The sequence below is a fragment of the Lynx canadensis genome, chromosome A1 (genome assembly GCF_007474595.2).
Source record: "Lynx canadensis isolate LIC74 chromosome A1, mLynCan4.pri.v2, whole genome shotgun sequence".
NCBI lineage: Eukaryota > Metazoa > Chordata > Mammalia > Carnivora > Felidae > Lynx > Lynx canadensis.
The window spans coordinates 212250813-212271968 of record NC_044303.2 but is presented as its reverse complement, the minus strand read 5'-3'; the positions used below and the strand labels follow the sequence as shown (position 1 = coordinate 212271968).

Sequence of the window (21156 nt, the reverse complement as noted above, 5' to 3'; positions counted from 1 at the left end):
ATCAAAGGACAAGAGCTCAACTGTGATGGTTGCCATGAGTAAGCCATAGGAGCCTGTCAGTTGAGAGAGCAATCAAAGTGGGTTTCAGCAGATGGAAAAGCTCCTCTGAAGAGGAAGAGATAGAAGTGAGTGGAAGGGAAGACATCCCTGCACATTCATTATAAACCAAGCCCTACCATGGGAAGAAACCGTATATTCAAGTACTGTGACTAGATGTACTAGATTATAAATGGAAGATGTGTAGGGGAGAGAAAGGAACAAGACACAGCCAAATACCGTAAGTTTTTAACGGGAGGAGAAGTAGCGCGGGTTCCCTTTGTGTGACCTCTGGATGTTTTCAAACATATGCAAATTAAGTCAGGTTAAACACACTGAGTAGGCAAAATAGTGGACCTCCCCCCTAAGAGGTCTATGTCCTGATTCCTGGAATATGTGAATATTTTATGTAATATGGCAAAGAAAAATTAAATTGGCAGAATTAAGATTGCTAATCAGCTGGGTTTCAATAACATTGTCCTGGGCTCTATGGTGGGGCTGACTTAATCAGAAGGGTCTGTTAAAGTGGAAGGAGTCAAGAGTCAGAGATTTAAAGATGCTGCCCTGGGGGTGCCTGGGTGGCCCAGTCAGTTAAGCATCTGACTCTTGCTTTCGGCTCAGGTCGTGATCTCATGGTTTATGAATCTGAGCGCCCACGTTGGGATCCGTGCTCACGGTGCAGAGCCTGCTTGAGAACCTCTCTCCCTCTCTGCCCTGCCCCCTACTCGTGCGCTCTCTCTCTCTCTGAATAAACAAACATTAAAATAATGATGCTGTGCTGCTGGCTCTGAGGGTGGAGGCTGAAGCCACAAACCAAGGAACGCAAGTGGTCTCTAGAAGCTGGAAAAGGCAAGAAAACACGATTCTCCCGAAAGCCCCTAGAAAGACCCAGCCTCGTTTACACCTTGTCTCTAGCCCAGTGACAGCCACTGCAGACTTCTGACCTCCAGAACCATGACATAATAGACTTGTGTTGTTTTAAGCCAATAAATTTGTTGTGATTTGTTACAGCAGTGATAGGGAACTGATATCCATACTGAGGAGCTAGAATCTCTGCTACTGGAGAGTTCCGCAAGATGACTCCAGGCTTCTTAAATATTGCGGAGCGCTGATAATAAGCCAGGCACTTTGTTGAGTGCCAAAGGCCCAGTGGTGAACGTAACACCTCCCGCTCACAAGGAACTCACAACTGATCAGACCGGGGCCTGCCACCTGGTAGGGATTCAGTATTCACTGGGTGGGTGGATATTTAGATGAATGAATTATCTAGAAGGCCCTGCAATGCTCTGCTCTTTCAAGGACCCATTCTTCAGCCTCCTCATTCTTAATTGCCATTTTGCTCTTCCTTGAACCCACCAAACTTGCTCCTGCCTCAGGGCCTTTGTACTTGCTGTTATCTTAAAATGTTCTTTTGACATTTGTATTATTTCTCCTTAATTTCCTCTGCTCAATGCTACCTTGTCAGAGAGGCCCTCCTTAACTACTAGCACAATCTATATGTCCACATCACTTTCTAGATCCTTTATCTGACTTTATTTTTCTCCATACAATTTGTCACTTTCATGTAAGGTGGTTCACCCAGTTGAGGGAGGAGGGGAGTCCTAAAATCCAGCCCACCCTCTAGTCCCAAAGCTTAACCACTTAACAGGGGGCCTGAGTCTGGATGAAGGAAGAGGCTTTTTTTTTTTTTTTAATTCTAATTCACACAAAATTGTTGCCTATTCCTCAGCTCTGTGTCTTTTTCTAACTTGCAGAGACATCAGACTATTTACTAATAGCCCTATTTTTCTTTACCTAGTAGAATAGAAGCTCCAAGAGAGCAAAATCTTTGTCTATTTATTTGCTATTGCTTCCCTAACGCTTAGAACAGTATTGGGCACAGAATAGGTTTCTTCAATATGCATTTTTTTTTTCTGAGTGGATGGACAGATGCATGGAGACTGTGAGAAACTCAGAGAGTGCCAATATAATGGTGTCAAGAGGAGATTATGGATGGGATAGTGTGGGAGCTCAGAAGTAAGGTCTCTAACCCATTCTAGAGAGGACAGATGTGTTTTAAGAAATTATACAGTCAAAGGGAAATCTTATTTGCATTTCCTGTCCTTAAGTTTCACAGTCTTTGAAGTTGAAATAATTAGGAGTTAATCACGGTTTATTTGGGGATGGAAGAATCTGGAAGGACCCTGTGCACATGCTTCCTCTGTGTGATTCTGTAACAGCGATGCTTGTTCAGGATCAAGGGAGGGACCGTGAGCCAACACACTGAAAGCAATGTCTGCCCAGATTATTAGCACCGCATTTCAGTTACTGAACAAAGTTTCAGCACATTTACCCGTGACTAAGGTTTACATTTGGGGACAGGGTGAAGATGGCAAGGAAAGAAAAAAACCACACACAGGTTTGACCTGTGTCTTTAACCTTCTTTAACCTTCTTTTAATTTAACCTTCTGAGTCTTTAACCTTCTTTTAATTTTACAGATGAACTACTTCTGGTCAGAGCTAATTAAATGGAGGTGGAACCAGAGTGTCATTCTTAAAATGGGAATTCAGTGCCTGTTCTCGTACCTCACTTCCCTTCACCACGATGGGCAAAAGCCAGGGTTCAGGAAGGAGAAGTTACACTTAATACACTGAGAAACAAACTCCCAGCCAATTCCCAGAATGACAGAACATTAAAACCTTTCAATTTGATGAAGACCAACTTAACGGTAAGGGAAATGAGAATTAGAGAACAGGAAACCAGTTCTTCAATTTGATGAAGACCAACTTAATGGTAAGGGAAATGAGAATTAGAGAACAGGAAACCAGTTCTTCCTTTTTATCCTCATATATGTTAAATACTGTTCATAGTAACAAATACTCTTCTTGCATAGAAAATCGAGGCCCAGGGGCTGGCCACACGGAGTCAAAACCAGATAGGGGAAATCTTGAAGCTAGTTCATTGCTCTCATCCTTGTTCCATGTTGGGAGATCTCTTAAGAGACAGAATAAAGGGGGTGGGCTCTTTCTAAAATTTTGACTCAGGATCTTGAGCCAACAGTTTTAAACCTTAAGTTAAAAGGCTGTCCAGGTTTTCCTTAAGAGATACTTAAGAAACTCATTTAAACAGCTCCTCCAACCTATCTCGGTTGGTCTCTCTTGGCAGTCTTGGATCCGTAGCAATTAAACTTCATCCTCCGAATTGGAAAGAACAAACACCAAATCTAAACACCACCTGTGAAGTTCTTAGTAAATGTTTTCCTTCTCTCTCTACCGAGCCTGCTTTTTTGGAAACGAGGACACATCACCTTCAGCTTGACTTGCCATGGGTCCCTCGTTTATTGTAGGGTTCGTGATCATACTGTTATACACAAGGCTACGGGGCCGGTGCTGTTCCTTCAGGTACTAGCCACAAGCGCCCCTGCACCTGTCAGATCTGAATTATTGTTACTGTGTATGTCAGGTCACTGAAGAGGAGCGGTGGTATAAGAACACGTGCTGCATAAATCAGGGCTGTGTGGTGTTTGCCAAATGTGCCCCACCCCCTCGAAAATGTTCCCGGAACTGCTAACCATTAGCAGAATTAGTGGCCCATTGCTTAAACTACTCATTTCCTGCACTCCGCGTTCCTGATCACGCATGGCTCAAATCTCACCGGGAGAGGCAACACAGACGGTGCCGACACCGTCAGTAGTCATACCTGAGCCTTTTCTCTCCGCTCCCGGAGAGCCAGAACACCGGGAGGGGGGGGGCGGAGGGGGTGCAGGGGGCGCGCAGGGGGGCGCCCATACAGCCGGGTACACCGTACACTACTGCTTTACGTAGGTAGGGTCGTGGAACCCGGCGCTCTCTTCCATCCTCCGGTGGGATTTCTCTCCTCTTCCCACATCTTCAACCCTGACAGGTAAAGTCCCTTCGAGAAAAACACAGGTGACGTTTCCGCCGCAGCTGAGGGAAGTTTTGAAGGCAAGCCTGAGGCTGTGCGAGTCGCGCCCGGACAAAACAAAAAAGACCGGAAAGCCCAGGTTGGCCCCAGCGGCCCTGAATTTTCCGGGGCCGGAAGTTCCCTGCGTGGCTACGGCTACAGGCGCCGACGCTCCCGGCTCTGTCGGCGGCGTTCCGTTCCCATGGCAACCCCATTGTCTTCCGAGACGGAACCTGGGCTGCTGGCGCGCCAGACGGACCTCTCAGGGTCTCGCTTCCACCAGGCACCTTTGCGGCGCTCTGAACGAGGTCCGCCGAGGCCAGGACGCTGACGCCGCGGGAGGAAGCTGAGCTCGCCGGCTGAGGGAGACGAGAAGGCTAGTTCCGGGGCGTGGCTTTTCTGCCCTCGGCCGGGTCGGGGCTCAACCCCTCCTTTGCGGCGCCCCGCGTGTGCTTTTCCACGTGGAACCTCTGCGGCGGGGGCACCGCCCGCCAGAAAGAAGCCTTGGGATGCTCGCCTGGGGCTCGGGATGTGGCGTCAGGGTTTACGAAATTGCGGGGAGAGAAGAAAGGTTTTTGCGTTTGAGAGAGGCGCCAAAGTTTGGTGTTATAATTTATTCAGGGGCGTATGATACCTCGTTGAACAGAACTCAGGAGTTTGAGAACTCACAACTCCTCGCCCTGGCCATAGTTTTGAAAGTCGAGATTAGAAAGAGAAATTAATGAAGTTTCCTTCTGGTTTTTGGATTGTGGACGTTCCGGAGCCTGAGTCAGAGAGAGCTGCTCAGGGCTCAGGTGGGAATGAGTGACCTTCTGCAGGGTGAAATGAGGAGCGACTTGGCGGGTGTTAATGTTCAGTACAAAACCGTACATTCGATTTGGATTTAAGCGATGGGGAGAGCCATGAGAATTGAATTTCACAAATCATTATCAATCGGCATTTTGCCACGAGTTTTCAACCATTTCCCCCCATCAGCTAACGACAATACCAAAATAGACGCGTGTGTGTTCCTTAACTGGGACTTCCCATTAAATAGTGGGAATGCCCTAGGGACAAGAAGAATTAACCGATAAACTGGCTATATCTCATTTAATACTGAAAGCTGCTCCTTTGCTTGCATCCATCTTGCAAAAACAGTATCAGACTTGAGCAGAACATAGTTTTGATGATTCAGGAGCTGTAAATGCACTGGCTTTAAGGGGGCAAGAAAAAGTCAGGGATTTTGGAGGTACTATGGAGTAGGAATTAGAGGAAAGAACTTTTGGGGTGCCTGGGTGGCTCAGTCGGTTAAGCGTCCCACATCGGCTCAGGTTATGATCTCACAGTTTGTGAGTTCAAGCGCCGCGTCGGGCTCTGTGCTGACAGCCTGGAGTCTGCTTCGGATTCTGTATCTCCTATCTCTGCCCTTCCCCCACTTGTGCTCTGTCTCTCAAAAATAAATAAATGTAAAAAAAATGTAGAGGAAAGAACTTTAATTCAGAGGTTTAATTTGACAAATGTCTTTAATTTCTGCTTTCCAGGTGTCTCTATGCATGAGTGTGTATAGTCTATTTTTGAATTTCAGATGGGTTATATATTTAGGCAGTTTCAGTTTGATGTTAACAGCATCCAACAGAGGGAAAATAGGATAGCTTTTTTTCCCCAAAGCCGACCTCACCTGTGATTCTTGGTAGGAAGAAGATGCAAGCCAGCCCCATCCGCATTCCAACCGTCAGCAATGACACCGACTGGGACTTCTGCTTCCACTTGTAAGTAGCTCAGAACCTTGACATCACACTCAGTCACTGGCCTGGAACACAGGGACCTCCCACTTAAGGCAAACCTGGGGTGAGGAGCTTTGAGCACCTGTTATATAGAAGAGAAGGTTGAAGTTCTGTGATGTGTTTTAATTATGATTCTGCTGTAAGATCCATTTGTATTTGTGCAACCTGTGCAAGAAGGAAAATAATTTTTTCCTAACCTATTTTTTACAGATAGGTTAATTATAATTGTAACAAGATTGATAAAGTCAAGGAGAATTCAATATAACAGAGTTAATGAGCAAATTAAAATTGTGTTGTGAAATAGACAATAAGTAAATTAAACTTTCGCATCATAATAGCTAATACTTATTGAGCAAATACTATGTGCCAGGCACTGTTCTAAGTGCTTCTGTATATTAACTCATCTAACTCCCAATGTCCCTGTAAGGGTGGTGCTATTATACTATTATAATTTTATAGCTAAGGAGTATGAATCAAAAAACAGGTTCGGGAATTTGCCCAACATGGAGCTAGTGATTTAAACTAAGCGGTCTGACTCCAGAGTCAATTCTTGAACCATTCCTTTGTACCAAGAGTTCCCAACCTTGGCATTGCTGACATTTTGGGGTGGATAACTCTTTATTGTGGGGGCCTGACCTGTACACTGTAGGATGTTTAGCAGCATTCCTGGTCTCCACCCACTAGATGCCAGTAGCACCGTCCCAGTAGTGAAAAGCTGAAATACCTCCAGAGGTTGCCAAATCTCCCCTAGGGGAAATGTCACCCTTGGTTGAGAACCATTGCTCTATGCCAATGCTATCAAATAGAAATATAATGCAAGTCATAAATGCCAGCCACATAGATAATTTAAAATTTTCCAGTAGCCGTACCAAAAAACAAAAAAGAAATAGGTAAATTGAAGTTTAATACGATGTTTATCTTAATGTATCCGAAGTATTTTATAAAATAACTAATGAGGGGCGCCTGGGTGGCGCAGTCGGTTAAGCGTCCGACTTCAGCCAGGTCGCGATCTCGCAGTCCGTGAGTTCGAGCCCCGCGTCGGGCTCTGGGCTGATGGCTCAGAGCCTGGAGCCTGTTTCCGATTCTGTGTCTCCCTCTCTCTCTGCCCCTCCCCCGTTCGTGCTCTGTCTCTCTCTGTCCCAAAAATAAATAAACGTTGAAAAAAAAAAATTAAAAAAAAAAAAAATAAAATAAAATAAAATAACTAATGAAATATTTTATATGTTTTCTTCAAACTAAGTCTTTGAAATTCAGTGTGTATTTTACACTTATAGCACATCTCAGTTCAGGCTAGCCACATTTCATATGCTTAATAGCCACATGTGACAAGTGGTTAATAGCTTAGTAATTCTGTCCCTCCTCATGAAATATCTTGAGGTTAAGGTTTATGTAATTTTTTTATTTAATATAAAAATTGAAATTAAGATATAGAGTTCATAGTAGAGTATCTTGGAAGGAATCAGATAATTCATATTTATTATTACTAGTCAGAATTCATATTTATTATGGCAACATATAGAATAAGTTACAAACCTGGCAAGGCAGACCTTTCATCCAACCTGCCTATTCTTGTTTATTGACTTTTATTTTATCTTTCAAGGTATCTGACTGGCCAGAATTCTCCAGTCGTCTTATCTTTCATGACAAGATGTTTAATCCAAAGCCAGTTTAAGGTTTTGCATTCTCATTTGTCAAGACCTCGATGTTTCTCCTTCCTTTGAGGTCCCTGCTGTTCAAGCTTACTGCCTTTGGTCTCGGCTTAATTTCATTGAAGGGTGAACTTCAAATATTTAGGGCGTGGGTCACCTGGGTGGCTCAGTTGGTTAAGCATCCGACTCCGGCTCAGGTCATGATCTCATGGTTCCTGAGCTCGAGCCCCACATTGGGCTCTGTGCTGACAGCTCAGAGGCTGGAGCTGCTTCAGATTCTGTCTCTCTCTCTCTCTCTTGCTCTGCCCCTCCCCCACTCACACTTGGTCTGTCTCTCCAAAATGAATAAACGTTAAAAAAATTTAATAAAAATAAATAAAATAAAATAAAATATTTAGGGCTTATAATTTTTAAGATCCATAATTGACAATCTCTTTGGTGACCCTGATATATTGAACTTCTGCTCCAGATCTGTGAAGTATGCAGCCTAAGCAAAATCTTCTACTGAGGGACTACATTTTCTTTTATTTTTCTTGACTCACGATCTCTTGCCACAGATTCCCTCTATCTTCAGTATTTTTCAGGTATCCTAAAGACTACCGTTTCTCTTTTCATTCATTTGTTCATCTTTAACAAGCCATTCATTATTTGTTGTTACTGTAAGCCAGGTATCAGGGTTTCAGAAACAAATGAGATTTAGCCCTGGCTCTGGTGGAGTTTATTTGCTAGAAAGCGAAGACTCAGAAACAAAACAAATTTTGAAAATGAGACTATAATGTGATTTGCAGTATAGTAGAAATTTGGAGGAAATTTTTGCAAGCCCTTCTGCTTACTACTCCAGTGCAAGACTCCAGCAGAGGTGACGCCTGAGTCGGGTCTTGAAGGAGGAGTATGGAATTCACTAGGCAGAGAGGAGGGAAATGTAGCACCTACCTTCTGATCACATTACATCAGCCATGTTCTCTGGCTTTTCCATTGAGTTTGTGTGTCTTCTGAAAGCACACTTCTGTTTCTTGCCTGAAGAAATGTTGCTCTCCTATCCACTTGACCTGGTTTGCTCATATACCTCTGGGTAGGTTATTTAGAACAGGAAGTCTGGATGGATATTAACATCTCATTTTTCAAACCTAATGTGAAAAATTACACTTGACATTCGTTTTTCTTTCTGTATTTTCCTTTTTTTTTTTTTTTTTTTACAGTGAACATTCATTACTTATCAGTGGAAAAGGAAGATAAATTTTATTCTTAAAACTATATGGGGGTTGAATTTTTAAAAGCTATTGTGAATACAAAAGTGATTCTTTTGGGGGACTTGTTTATAATTAATTGAACATTCTGTTGTTGCACTTGAGATTTTAGAATTCCATTTGTTCTGGATCACTTTGATTTTTCTGGCCATGTTAGGACATGGTTATGTCTTTGGTGTGTATAAGATTAACTCTTGACTTTTATCTTTACCGTTTCCAATCACCCATTCATAATTATGTTCAGCTTTGAAGTCAGAGATCTACATTGAGCAAGTGAGAAAGGAGAGGGGAGAAGGAGGGTAGGAGAGAGAGAGAGAGGTGAGTGGAGAGGGGGAGATTTTCAACCCACTCAGCTCTTTTTAATACATTTATCTGTAACACAACTGAGAAGTCCATTTTGCTTCTGAATCTGCTCTTGACTGTGTGGAGTTCCCTGCCCTCTCCTTGGTGGGGCCACATCTTGCTTTAGTTAGTTGGCCACTACTTTTAAGAAATATGGAAGAGGACACGTGAAGTCTAGCCACAAACTGTTAATTCCCTTCCCATTAATTCATTATATCCGTTTTCTTTCCTGGTTTGAATCAGAATTTTAGAATATAAAAGATCTTTGAAATCTTCCAATTCACCACCTTCATTTTGTAGATGAAGAAACCAAATCATGGAGCTAATAAAATGATTATAGCTAATGCTAAAATAGTACTTACTAAATAGCAGGCACTATGCTAAGTGATTCATGAGTATTATCTGATTTAATCCAATAATCTCATTGGATTGACCTCATTTTACAAAGAAGCAAATTACGTGATAACTTGCTTAGGGTCATGTGGTTAGTAAGTAGCAGAGCTGGGACTCTGGTGTAGGTGGGTGGTTTGCCAAATCTGTTTTATTTGAATCAACACATTGCCATCCTGATTCTGGGCTTCAAGGGTGACAAGAGCTTATCACCAGACTTTATTCCTTCAAGTTTATGTTAGCATATCCCTAGCCCCTGGCTGGGAGGGCTGTGTCCTTCAATTTTACCTTGTTTGAGATATGCAGAGGTCAGATCTGAATCCATGCCCCTCACTGGTATCTACAGGTCACAGCAAGCCAAGAAGCCAGCATACCAGCAAAGAGATGAACTGTATTCATCTAGAGGGTCTGGAGAGAGTGAAGAAGACACTAAGGCCACGGAGGAGATGGCCGTAGGCTGCATGTCTCTTCCTGAAGACAAATTGGCCCAATCCCAGAAGAAAATAGCTCAGCTGATTAAGAAAAAAATGGTAAAACCAAAAAAGCTCACCAGGTTTTAGCTTCCCTTTAAAAATATGTCCATGATTACAGAATCTCTGCCTTAACTGGAGATTGAAGCACTCAAAGTAGAGGAAGTTGTATTTCTTTATAGGTGGGAGAAACGAAAGCAGAGCATAGTTGGGTAGCCAGCCTGCCCTCAGGCTCCACACAGGGCTCACTGTGCATTCTTTTATGGAATAGCTGTGCTCCTGGCTTTAGACTAAAAATTAATGCTTTATTCTTTGTGTTGATGTTTGATGGATGACCTTTCAGTAAAAAACTTTCAAAAAGTCTCTCCTGAAAGGTTTCAGAATGGTATCTCTTGGGTGACAGGAAAGGCCAGGCTAGTGAGGCAGGAGGCTGAGAACAAGAGTAGCCGGGCTGAGGTCCAGGCTCAGAAGCAGCAAGGATATAAGTAAGATGCCAGAGGTTTCATTGGACTCATAAGCAAATGAAAGCACCAGAAACAGGAGGTAGCAGCAGAGGTCGAAGTCCAGGTGTGCATTTCTAAGAACAAGGCAAAGACTTGTAACTAGGACCTCGCTTAATGAGAGTGTTCAAAATGCAGGAACCTGAGACAGGATGACAGTGACCTTCACTATTAGAATGCGGGCACCCGTCTGCTCCCAAGGCGTGATTTATCAGCAGAGGAATTCATGCAGTGACTTCCTGGCCAAGGGAAAAAATGAGCTTAAAATCATGTATGGAGAAAGGTCTGTAGATGGCTTTAGGAAAGGCTGAGAGACACCTCACAGGCAGTTGATAGAGGCTGATACCCCTCGTTGGATCTACCTATACATTTACCCCACCTTTGTAAATTGTTCAGAGGACTTGCAGAGGACGGCCGCCTTGGCCTGTACCCATTAGTGTCTCACAGACCCAGGCCAGAACCTTCACTTTTAGAGACAGACAAGTACCATCTGCCAGAGTCCAAGTATGGGTTTTTAAGGCTTCATAACTCCGTGGCCAGTTTAGATAATGACAAAGATTTAGATTTAGGAGTTAAACGAGCCCCACCCAGCGCTCACAGGCCCGAAGGGCAGGAGGGATGGCAGTAGGCGCAGACCTCTAGAGCCCCCGTTGGTTATCTCCGTTTCGCCAGGGCAGGGAGTTTGAGGATGGATGAATGCAGAATGTCCAGAGCCCGGACAGCATGCGAGGCTTTGTACTCCCGTTCCAGTGACTTTTCATGGTATTCTGCTTCCTCCTCAAAATGAAACTTAATAAATTCTGTGGTGAGCCCATGGAGAACTCTCAAAACTTCTGACGGAATGGGGCCTGTGCTATCACCCTCTCTGCATGTGTACGTGGGAGCCGGGGGCAGGTGAGGCGGCAGGTGAGGAGGGACACAGGGATGAGGCGGCAGCTGGAACCCAGGGTGGTCTTGCCCAGAGCACCACGGTCAGTAGACACTAGAACCAGAGCTGAAACGCCAAGCTTTGAGTCTTTGAAGTGCTGCTTTCACCTCACCAGGAGATACAGGCTTGATTTTGTCAGTCAGTGCAGCCATTTGATAGCTGTCTTTGTAAAGTCACTGAAATCTGTGACTCCAAAATGCAGTTCTGTGATTTCTTGGGGAGCTCTGCCTGTGAGTTCTACAAGCAGCAGGGGCTCTTTCCCCACCCCATCCTCTTCTCCTGGCTGATAAAGAGATGACTCATTCAGCGCATGTTGAATGAGCATCTCCTCTGAACTGGGCATATGGTAGTGAACATGAGGAATAAGCTTCTGTTCTCAAGGAGCTTCTATTTGGGGAAACAATTAATAGACAAAAAAATAACCATTAGTGCAATATCAGAGAGAGGTAAGTGCCATGAAGAAAAAAATAAAAAGTAATGGGATAGTAAGTGACGGGGGTGAGAGGCTGTTTTTAGATAAGATGCCAAGAAAGGCCTCTCTGAAGTGAACAAAATGAAAATGAAATGAGAAAGTGATTACGTATTCGAGCATCCCAAGCGGGAAACAGTAGGTGCAAAAGCCAAGTTAGAAATTAGTTTGCCATGTTCAGGAGCATCAGATAGGTTTTCAAATCCATGTTCATAATAATAATAATAGTAACAAGCTATTTGGTCACCAGTGGAGGATGCTAGTGACTGAACTCATTACTTTGAAAGCTAGCAAATAAAGGGAAAGAATAAGTTATGTATCTTGTCCTTCTATTATAAACTGTATTATTGGGTAACCAAACAGGAGATGAGGGGAGAGTTGTCTATAGAATTAATCCAGCTAACACATGAAGAAACACTGATAGAATTGGATATTGGCATTTTATAACATTTTATGAGTGAATCCATGTAGTTGTGCCAAAAATCAGAAAAAAAGCCAATCAAACATAGGTGTCTTCTGATGGAAAAATGTATGAGAACTATGAAATAGTTTTGCTTAAAAAAAATAATAAAGCTAAAGTAAACCCAACTTCTTTTTTTTTTTTTTTTTTAACTTTTTTAATGTTTACTTTTGAGAGAGAGAGACACACAGAGCATGAGTAGGGGAGGGGCAGAGAGCAAGGGACACAGAATCTGAAGCAGGCTCCAGGCTTTGAGCTGTCAGCACAGAGCCCAATGCGGGGCTCGAACCCACAAACCAGACCTCGAGATCATGGCCTGAGCCAAAGTCGTACGCTCAACCGGCTGAGCCACCCAGACGCCCCAAGCAAACCCAACTTCTAAATCCAGCTACCAATATAAAGGCAAGACAGGGAATGGAGGGACATGTTGAATGACACCATAAGAATGCATTCAAAAAATTTACATGTTTGGAAAACACTATCATCCAAATGACCCAATTTCTTTAGCATATAATTTTCAATAAAAAGAACTAGAGGTGGAAATGGAACCTACAGAGGAATGAGACTCAGGAGACTGATCTCTACATGCAGACAGGCAAATTATCAAAAAAATACTAGATTTATGAGGTAATTATTAGATTTATGAGATTATAGATATTTAACATTACAGAATTACTGTTAATGTTTCGGTGAGAGTGATTTTCTGGTTATGTGTCTAAGTCTGTGTCTTTTGGAGATACTTATGAGATATGAAATGATTTAATACTGATTTCAAAATAATAGGGTGGGTGGATAAGAAGGATGGATATGAAACAAGACTGACCATGAGTAGATACCTCATGAAGCGAAGTGAGCCATTCTCCATGCTATTTTTGTATATGGCTGACGTTTTCCACAATAAAAGGCTAAAGGAAGTCACTCTGGCTGTGATGTGAAAAGCAGACTGGGGGAAGGGGGACAGGAGTGGAAGCAGGGGTGGCTGTCATGGTCAGCCAGGTAAAAGGTGAGGGTGGCTTGAGCCAGGTACTTGTGGCAGAAATGAGGAGAAGAGCTTGGTTTAAGGACTTAGGAATAAGGGACAGTCAGCAGGCCCTGTTGGAGTGGGTGTGGGACGGGAAGGGAGGAGAAGAGACAAAGACAACAGGTGAATTCAGTCCTACATTCCCATGAGAAGAGAGTGGGCTGGAGCTGTCCCTCCTTTCCAAAAAAAACATACTGACTGATTTGCTGTCTGCAGAATATCCAAGCAAACAAGGAGCTGATTCGCTGTGTCATCCTTTCTCGGATTATTTTTGGGGAAGAACACTGGAAATGTGCACAGGCTCTGGCCAGCCTGGCTTATGGCTACCTGACACTGAGAGGTACTTGGTTTCCCCAGCTGGGTCTGGGTGGGCCAGCTCATGAGAGCCAAACTAAGCCAACCCACAGCCGTGGTGGGGGTGGGGATGACCGGGGGAGAGTCCTTCCTGCCCCCAACTCACACCTCCTCAGGAGGTGGGAAAGTCCGTGGATGAGGCAGTGTGTCAGGGATCTTAGAAATAATGATGATAATGATGATAGTTAATTTACTGAGTACTTAGCATGTGCCAAGCTAGTCTCATTTAGTCCTCCTAATATCCCTTGGAGGGAAATACGCTTATCATCCGTAGTTTACAGATGAGGGCACTGAGGCACAGGGGGCAGAGGACAATATCACAGCCACAGGTTCCACGGGGTTCCAGCCACAGGTCCACGGGGGAAGGATAGGCGATTATGTACGCTCAACATCAGGGTGGCAGACACAGTAAAGGGACCTGAATTCCATGGACAGCCCTCAAGTTCCTGGAAGATCTGCTGAGGAAAAGACAGTCCTCATCCTAGAGAAATGAAGCTTCTGGAAGGTATTCTGTACAGAGGAACAAGATAGGAATGCATTTGCTAAAACTGAAATCTAAGTGTAAGATCCACAAGGGCAGGAATTTTGCAGTAGAGGCTCAGGAAATATTTGTTCAGATGGACTGAGGCCAGAACACATCTCTGGAACTGAGGACACAGTCAGCTCAGGGCTCTGTGCCCCTTGGCCAGCCACGTCCTCCTGCAGGGACATCTCTACCATGGATCTCTTTGTACAAACTCACATGTGCTTTGTTTAAAAATGCCTCTGTCCCTGAAACAGAAGCTCCATGAGAACCGGGACTGGTCTCATGTACAGTGCCTGGTGCACAGTGTGGATCAGCAGATGTTACCACTGGGTAGAACTGAGCCTCTGGCCCGGGGCTTTTTCAAGTACCCCTTGGACCTGAGCCTTCAGGTGGGGCATAGCTTACGTAAGTGAGTGACTTAAGGTCTTGAGAGATTTGAGCGCTCCAGGGGAAGGGAAGCAATATGCCTGGGCCGTAAGGAGCCTGGATATCAAAAATCCGAGCTTTTGGAAAAGTTGAAATGGAATCCAATTTATTAACCACTATCATAAATTCTATTAAACTCAGAACGTGTGTTCCTTCTCAGGGCTCCTTGGGCCCTTTTGAGCTCATGTTTTACATGAAACTTTAGATTCATTGACTACTGATGTGGCAAGCCCATGAGTGGTTGACACTGGAGCCAGTGAGGTCACAGGCTCCTTTAGGCCTTAGAACACATCTGTTGTGTTCTGAGAGAAGGCCGGCGTGGCTAAAGACAGGAGGGGGTCCTCACTTACTGGCAGAACGGCAGCCGCTTGTCTGTGAGATTTAAGAGACGCCAGGAAGGTCTTCAGCAAAAGGCAATTTTCTGGGGCGCCTGGGTGGCGCAGTCGGTTAAGCGTCCGACTTCAGCCAGGTCACGATCTCGCGGTCCGTGAGTTCGAGCCCCGCGTCGGGCTCTGGGCTGATGGCTCAGAGCCTGGAGCCTGCTTCCGATTCTGTGTCTCCCTCTCTCTCTGCCCCTCCCCCGTTCATGCTCTGTCTCTCTCTGTCCCAAAAATAAATAAACGTTGAAAAAAAAATTAAAAAAAAAAAAAAAGGCAATTTTCTTCTAGAGCTACACTGTTCTTCATTTGGAATTTCTCTATTCCATCCTCATAAACGTGTTGCCTTCATGATAACAGTCACATTTTAGCTTCGTGCCACTTTAACACTTAGAGAATTCCTGTTCTAAGTCTGGTGGCACTGTGGTAGGCACCAGGGATACATAAATGAATACTGGTATTCTGTAAGCATACAGAGATCTTATAATAGGCAGGAACAAGTTATAATAGAGGCGGGAACAAAGTTCTGGAGAAACAAATGAGGCAGGTGAGTGCTTCTGCCACTGGAGAGGGAAATCAGGGAAGGCTGCAGAAAGAAGGTGACATTTGTCCTGTCTTTGACAGAGGAGTACAAGTTTTCCAAGTAGATTTCGAGAGGAGTGGTAGAGAACACAGAGTTGGGCCTCCATATGTGTTGATCTGAGGAGATGGAGTGAAAGGGTGTTTTATTCTCTATGAAACTACTTTCAAGGAACACTGTAGTTTCCCCCTGGACCAAGAAGTTAGGGTAGAACAGGAGACACCTTAGGACAGACAGGTCATGCCTGGTAATAGGACTGGAAAGTTAAGTTGGCCCCACGTATCAAGGACTTTAGGGAATTATTAAAAGTTTCTGAGGGAGGGGCACCTGGGTGGCTCAGTGGGTTGAGCATCCGACTTCCACTCAAGTCATGATCTCACCCTCATGGGTTCGAGCCCCACGTCGGGCTCTGTGCTGACACCTCAGAGCCTGGAGCCTTGCTTTGGATTCTGTGTCTCCCTCTCTCTCTGCCTCTCTCTCTCTCTCTCTCTTTCAGAATAAATAAACATAATAATAAATTTTAAAAAAAGTTTCTGACTGAGGTGGTGACATAATCAAGCTTCTGTTAGAGACTCTGGAGGATGGGTTGGATTGATAGAAAAAGTAGAGGTGCAGATCAGTTAGGCCTCTATCCTGCCCAGACAGGAGTCAATGAAGGCACTGGCCACGGCAGTTGGAATGCAGAAGAAATGACTCAGAAGTGGTGATGTTTAGTGGGCAATTCTACTTGGAGCGAGAGGCTGAGGGAAGAGCAGAGGTTGCACAGGGCATGACCTGGACGGTTAGCTGAAATGGAGAACTAGAGGGGAAGAGGAGGCGTATGGGGGAAGGAGGAAGAGGATGCCGAGTCTGGTTTCAGACAGGCTGGATCTCAGCCAGCGTGAGGTACTCAGGGAACATCATGGTGGGATGGTCAGTAGGCAGCTGAGGAGTGGAGCTCGGGCTCAGGAAAGATGTCGGCTTGGGAGGGTTAGCACACAGGAGCAAGTTGAGGCCATAAGAGCGGATGAGCTTGATCAGCAAAAGGATGTAGAAAGAGGGAAAGAAGGCAGAGGAGAGAAGATAGGAGGATGAGAGCATCGGGAAGGTCCGCGGAAGCAGAGTCGGCAAAGGAAATAGAAGAATCAGGAGGGGCCGTGTCGGAGAAAGGGTTTCAAAACGAAGTGCAGTGTCAGGTGGCAGAGGGAGGTCAGATGACATGCGGGCTGAAGAGAGACCCGTGGACTTGGCTGGCAGGTGGCAGATCACTGGCATTTGCTTTGGCACCGACAGGGACACTCTTGGGCCCTGGCAGAGCCCAGACTCGGTGAGACTGTCTAGGAGACTTGCTGAACCTGAGACTTGAAGTGATGGCGGCTCAAACTGGAGGGGAAGCCCCACGAGTGTTTGAAGGGGACATCTGTCTGAACGTGGGCCAGGCCACAGGTCCCTCCCTGTGTTGGGAGAGGTTATGGTGGTAGGTCTGTGGAAGGAAGTTGGTTGTCATCTTCTGAAATCAACCCATTCCATGAACGGTCACAAACGGACTCTGAGTTTTACTTTTCCAGTTAGGTTCCAGGCTGAGTCAAGATAGGTGAGTCAGTCGTATCACAAAAGATGGTGAGAACACCATCCTTTTTTCCTCGATTTACAGTTCTTCCTGTCACACGAATGGTGAACCACATTTGGGGTAGTATGTTGGAGGGAGGAAAAAAGTTTTCCCGTAAAGGAAGGTTTTGTTTATTTTTCCTTGATGGGAAAAACAACTTCCTGATTAGACCAAGTGCCTGTGTAGTTTAACAGTGCCCAGCCTTGAACCCAGACTTTCTGAAACCTAGCCTAGAATTTTTCCAGAATAGATTATGATCGTGACCTTTTCTTGAGAAAAACCTCCTATTTCAGTTATAATATTTACCCAGTCTCTTTACTTTAACTCTTTTTAAAGTCTGTGGTCCACGGAATAAACCAACCAAAGCTTTGAGAAATCACAAACCTTCAAGAGGGATGAAGTCTTGCTGAGCTCCACTTAGTTTTGTTGTCATTAATCCTCAGCTGTTGTAAAATGGGCGGAATTTATGAGCCAGCCTTCTGTGTAGGTGGGATGTATGCATCTGTGAGTGTTCATGCTTCACTGCACATGTGTGTTTTACAGCCTTCAGACCTTCTTGCCTCATTTCCCTGTGAGCCTCTTCCAGAACTGGGGGGGGGGGGGGGGGGGGGTCAAGCCCAAGGGCTGACTTCTCTCAATAAACAGTCTTCCAGTGAGTATTTACTGAGAGACTTACATATTTGAAATACCATGAAGAGCACATTGGGAAATTTAAGGTAGAGAAGGCACAGTCTTTGCCCCAAAGAACTTAACACCTCGTGTGGAAGGTGAACTACATACAGACATAGTTATGACAGAAGGCACCGGAAGTCAAATGCCATGTAAGTGATTTAAATACAGGGCTTTGGGGAAGTTGGGTGGAATCATTTTTGACTGAGGTGGTAAGTGGTAGACTCAGAGGGCAGGGGTCATTCAGGAAGACCCTTAAAGAATGTGCAGAGCTTGGGCAGAAGGAAGGGTGGCCTTCTGGTGAAGAACGGAGCCTGGAGGGACAGCACAATGTGTATCTTTGAAAGCAGTGAGCAGGCTGTTGGGGTGAACCTGGAAAAGAGGGTGTGTTTGCAGACTGTGGTGGGTTTTATATATAGGCTAAGGAATTTGTGATTTGTTTGGTAGGCAAGGAGGACTCCTGGAGATTTTTCCAGCAAGGAGATGAATGAAGCAAAGTGTGCTTTTAGAAAGGTTAATCTAGCAATGATGCCAGAAGGTAAGCTATCCAGTCATCTAGGTGTATGTAGTAATAATGTGCTAGTGAAGTGACAAGAGGGATGATGAGAAGGTAGGGATTTAAGAGTCTCTGAAGGACAGATGCATTTATCTTTTATCTTCTTGGGACTTTTTCTTGAATACATACTTATAACATATGGATAAGATCATGCTTGGCCGCACTGTTTATTATCGTAAAAGATTGGAAAAAAACAGTGCCCTCACCACTAGAGGACTAATACCCATGGCAGGTTAAATGCAGCTTTAAAAAGGGCATGAGGAAGTGCCATATACTACTAGGAAAAAAGCTCCTGGATGCATCGTTAGGCGAAAGAGAATGTACAACATGGTATGGTGTTTAATATGCCTCATTTTGTGAGAAAAAAAGAAGGGGAGAGAGAGAATCTGTGTTTATATTTACATAAACACTGAATGATACACAAGACAGAAGCAAAAACAAATTACCTAGTGGGGGATTGCAGTGAAAGGGAAGATTAGAAGTGAGGCCCCTCGGGGCGCCTGGGTGGCGCAGTCGGTTAAGCGTCCGACTTCAGCCAGGTCACGATCTCGCGGTCCGTGAGTTCGAGCCCCGCGTCGGGCTCTGGGCTGACGGCTCGGAGCCTGGAGCCTGTTTCCAATTCTGTGTCTCCCTCTCTCTCTGCCCCTCCCCCATTCATGCTTTGTTTCTCTGTGTCCCAAAAATAAATAAAAATGTTGAAAAAAAAATTAAAAAAAAAAAAAGAAGTGAGGCCCCTCAACATTGACCTTCTCATACAATTTTAACTTTTGAACTGTGGAAATGTATTATCTATTCAAATATAACCGTTAAGCTTTTTTTTTTTTAAGTTTATTTATTTATTTTGAGAGAGAGAGGAGCAGAGAGAGAGGGAGAGAGAGAGAATCTCAAGCAGGCTCCATGCTGTCAGTGCGGAGCCTGATATGGGGCTCGAACTCATGAACCGTGAGACTGTGACCTGAGCCGAAACCAAGAGTCGGGTACTTAACCGACTGAGCCACCCAGGTGCCTCCTCAAATATAGCCTTTAAAAACAAGTCTGTGAAGGAAGAATTGGCAGGATGTGATGTTCGATTAGGAGTTGAGGAGAATTGAGGCCCAAAGATGACCATGAAGGTCCAGCCCCGGCAGGTGCCATTTACAGAGGGAAGTAGGTCAGGGACAGGAGTGCACTGGGGAGAGGAGTGGTGTATCCAGGTTTTGGTGATTCTGAATTGCAGTAGAGAAATCCACTAGCACGTTTTTGGGGCACCTTGGTGGCTCAGTTGGTTGGGCGGCTGACTTTGGCTCAGGTCATGATCTCGTGGTCTGTGAGTTTGAGCCCCGCATCAGGCTCTGTGCTGACAGCTCAGAGCCCGGAGCCTGCTTCAGATTCTGTGTCTCCCTCTCTCTCTCTGCCCCTCCCACACTCACGTTCTGTCTCTCTCTCTCTTTCAAAAATAAATAAACATTAAACAATTTTTTTTTTAGAAATCCACTAGCACATTTTTACCTGGTGCTGGAAATTTGGGACTAGAACTTGGGAGGACAGGAGGAGAGTCGCAAGCATGGAGGAGTGTTTGAGGGCAGACCTGGGAAGGGGACGTGGAAAGTTGTAAGCTTGGAGGCCAAGGTGGAAGTGCTAGGAATTGCTCAGACTTCCAAGAGGGAAAGAGAAGAAAAGGAAGACACTGAAAGACAGACCCTTGGAGAAGGGAGCAAAGAGTTATTAGCAAGTTATTAGTTATCAGCAAGAGTTATTAGCAAGTAAGCAATTAGAGAAGGTTTAGAAAGGAGAACTGGGTTGGTGCAGTGTCCTAGGGGCCAAGAGGAGAAGCCAAGCAGCTAAGAGTATCTGAGAAACTGTGACTGGATTTATTTAGTAGGAGGTCTTTGGGGGCCTGAGGAGAAAAGTGCCAGTAGAGTGGTTGGAGCAAAAGCCAGATCCCAGGCACGAAGGGACTGCGTGGGGGCCTGGGCCCTGCATACTGAAAGGAACAAGAGAAAAGTGGAGAGTAACTGGCCGAGCCAAAAAAGTCATGTGAAGATGATTTTAGAAGAGGAAGATTGTAGAGTGAGGAAAGAGGCCTTTAGTGAGAGCATTTGAAGGTTTTAAAAAAGAGGCGATTGATGGAATGGGATTCAGGAGTCGACACGAGAGAGCATAGAGCCTTTGCAGGGCACCATGTGAAGGCTGCCGTATGGTGGGCTAGAGCATGGGCCGGAGGTGGGACCCTAGTGCCAGCAGACCTGGGGACGAGCCTAAGGAGCCTAGCGCTTCAGCGGGTGAGCAAAGGGCAGGCACAGAACAACAAGGTGCTTGTCACCTAGTGGGGAAGTGTTGGCAAGAGTTCAGGAAGAAGAATGTAAGTGCATAGATAAGCGGTTTCCTGATATTTTGCTTATTATTAATAAAGCAGTAAATTAGCCTGTTATTGCTGAGACCTTCTAGGTATCCCGGGCTCTATTATTACAAGTGCCGTAAAATACAGAAAAAAGAAGCGTAAGTTATGAACTCTACCTTCTCTGTCTAGTTGGTAAAAAAACAAAAACAAAAACAGCCCACACTGATACAGGGATAACAGGGAATGATAAAAACCAGGTGACCTGACCTGCAGGAAACCTCATGCCTGCCTGCGATGAGATTGCATTTGAGAATGCAGCCTTTTCCAGGGATTCTGTAAGCAGCTCTATGAAAAATGTCCAAAGCAAGGGCACATTTAATAAGTGGCTTCAGAGAATGGACGCTGGTAGTAGGAGGAGGAGGAGTAATTTTCTCAAATTCATTTCGTTGCTATGTGCCAGGCACCATTTATTTTCATGAATTAATTACATTCTTACAAGAACCCTACAGGGTAGAAAGTATTTTCATTACCATTTTATAGGTGAATAAACTGCAGCATAGATAAAGTAACTTGTTCAAGTC

At 44.8% G+C, this 21156-nt stretch overlaps 1 protein-coding gene across 1 annotated transcript in view; it reads left to right on the top strand.

Moving 5' to 3' along the window:
• The first annotated feature begins 4438 nt into the window (after positions 1-4438).
• TTC23L (tetratricopeptide repeat domain 23 like) overlaps positions 4439-21156 on the top strand; it is a 49093-nt gene continuing 32375 nt past the window's right edge. The window contains exons 1-4 of the mRNA XM_036064331.1: positions 4439-4734; positions 5614-5688; positions 9678-9861; positions 13396-13519. Coding sequence (XP_035920224.1) covers positions 5621-5688; positions 9678-9861; positions 13396-13519 — 376 coding nt within the window. The 5' untranslated portion in view covers positions 4439-4734; positions 5614-5620. The remainder of the gene's footprint in view (positions 4735-5613; positions 5689-9677; positions 9862-13395; positions 13520-21156) is intronic.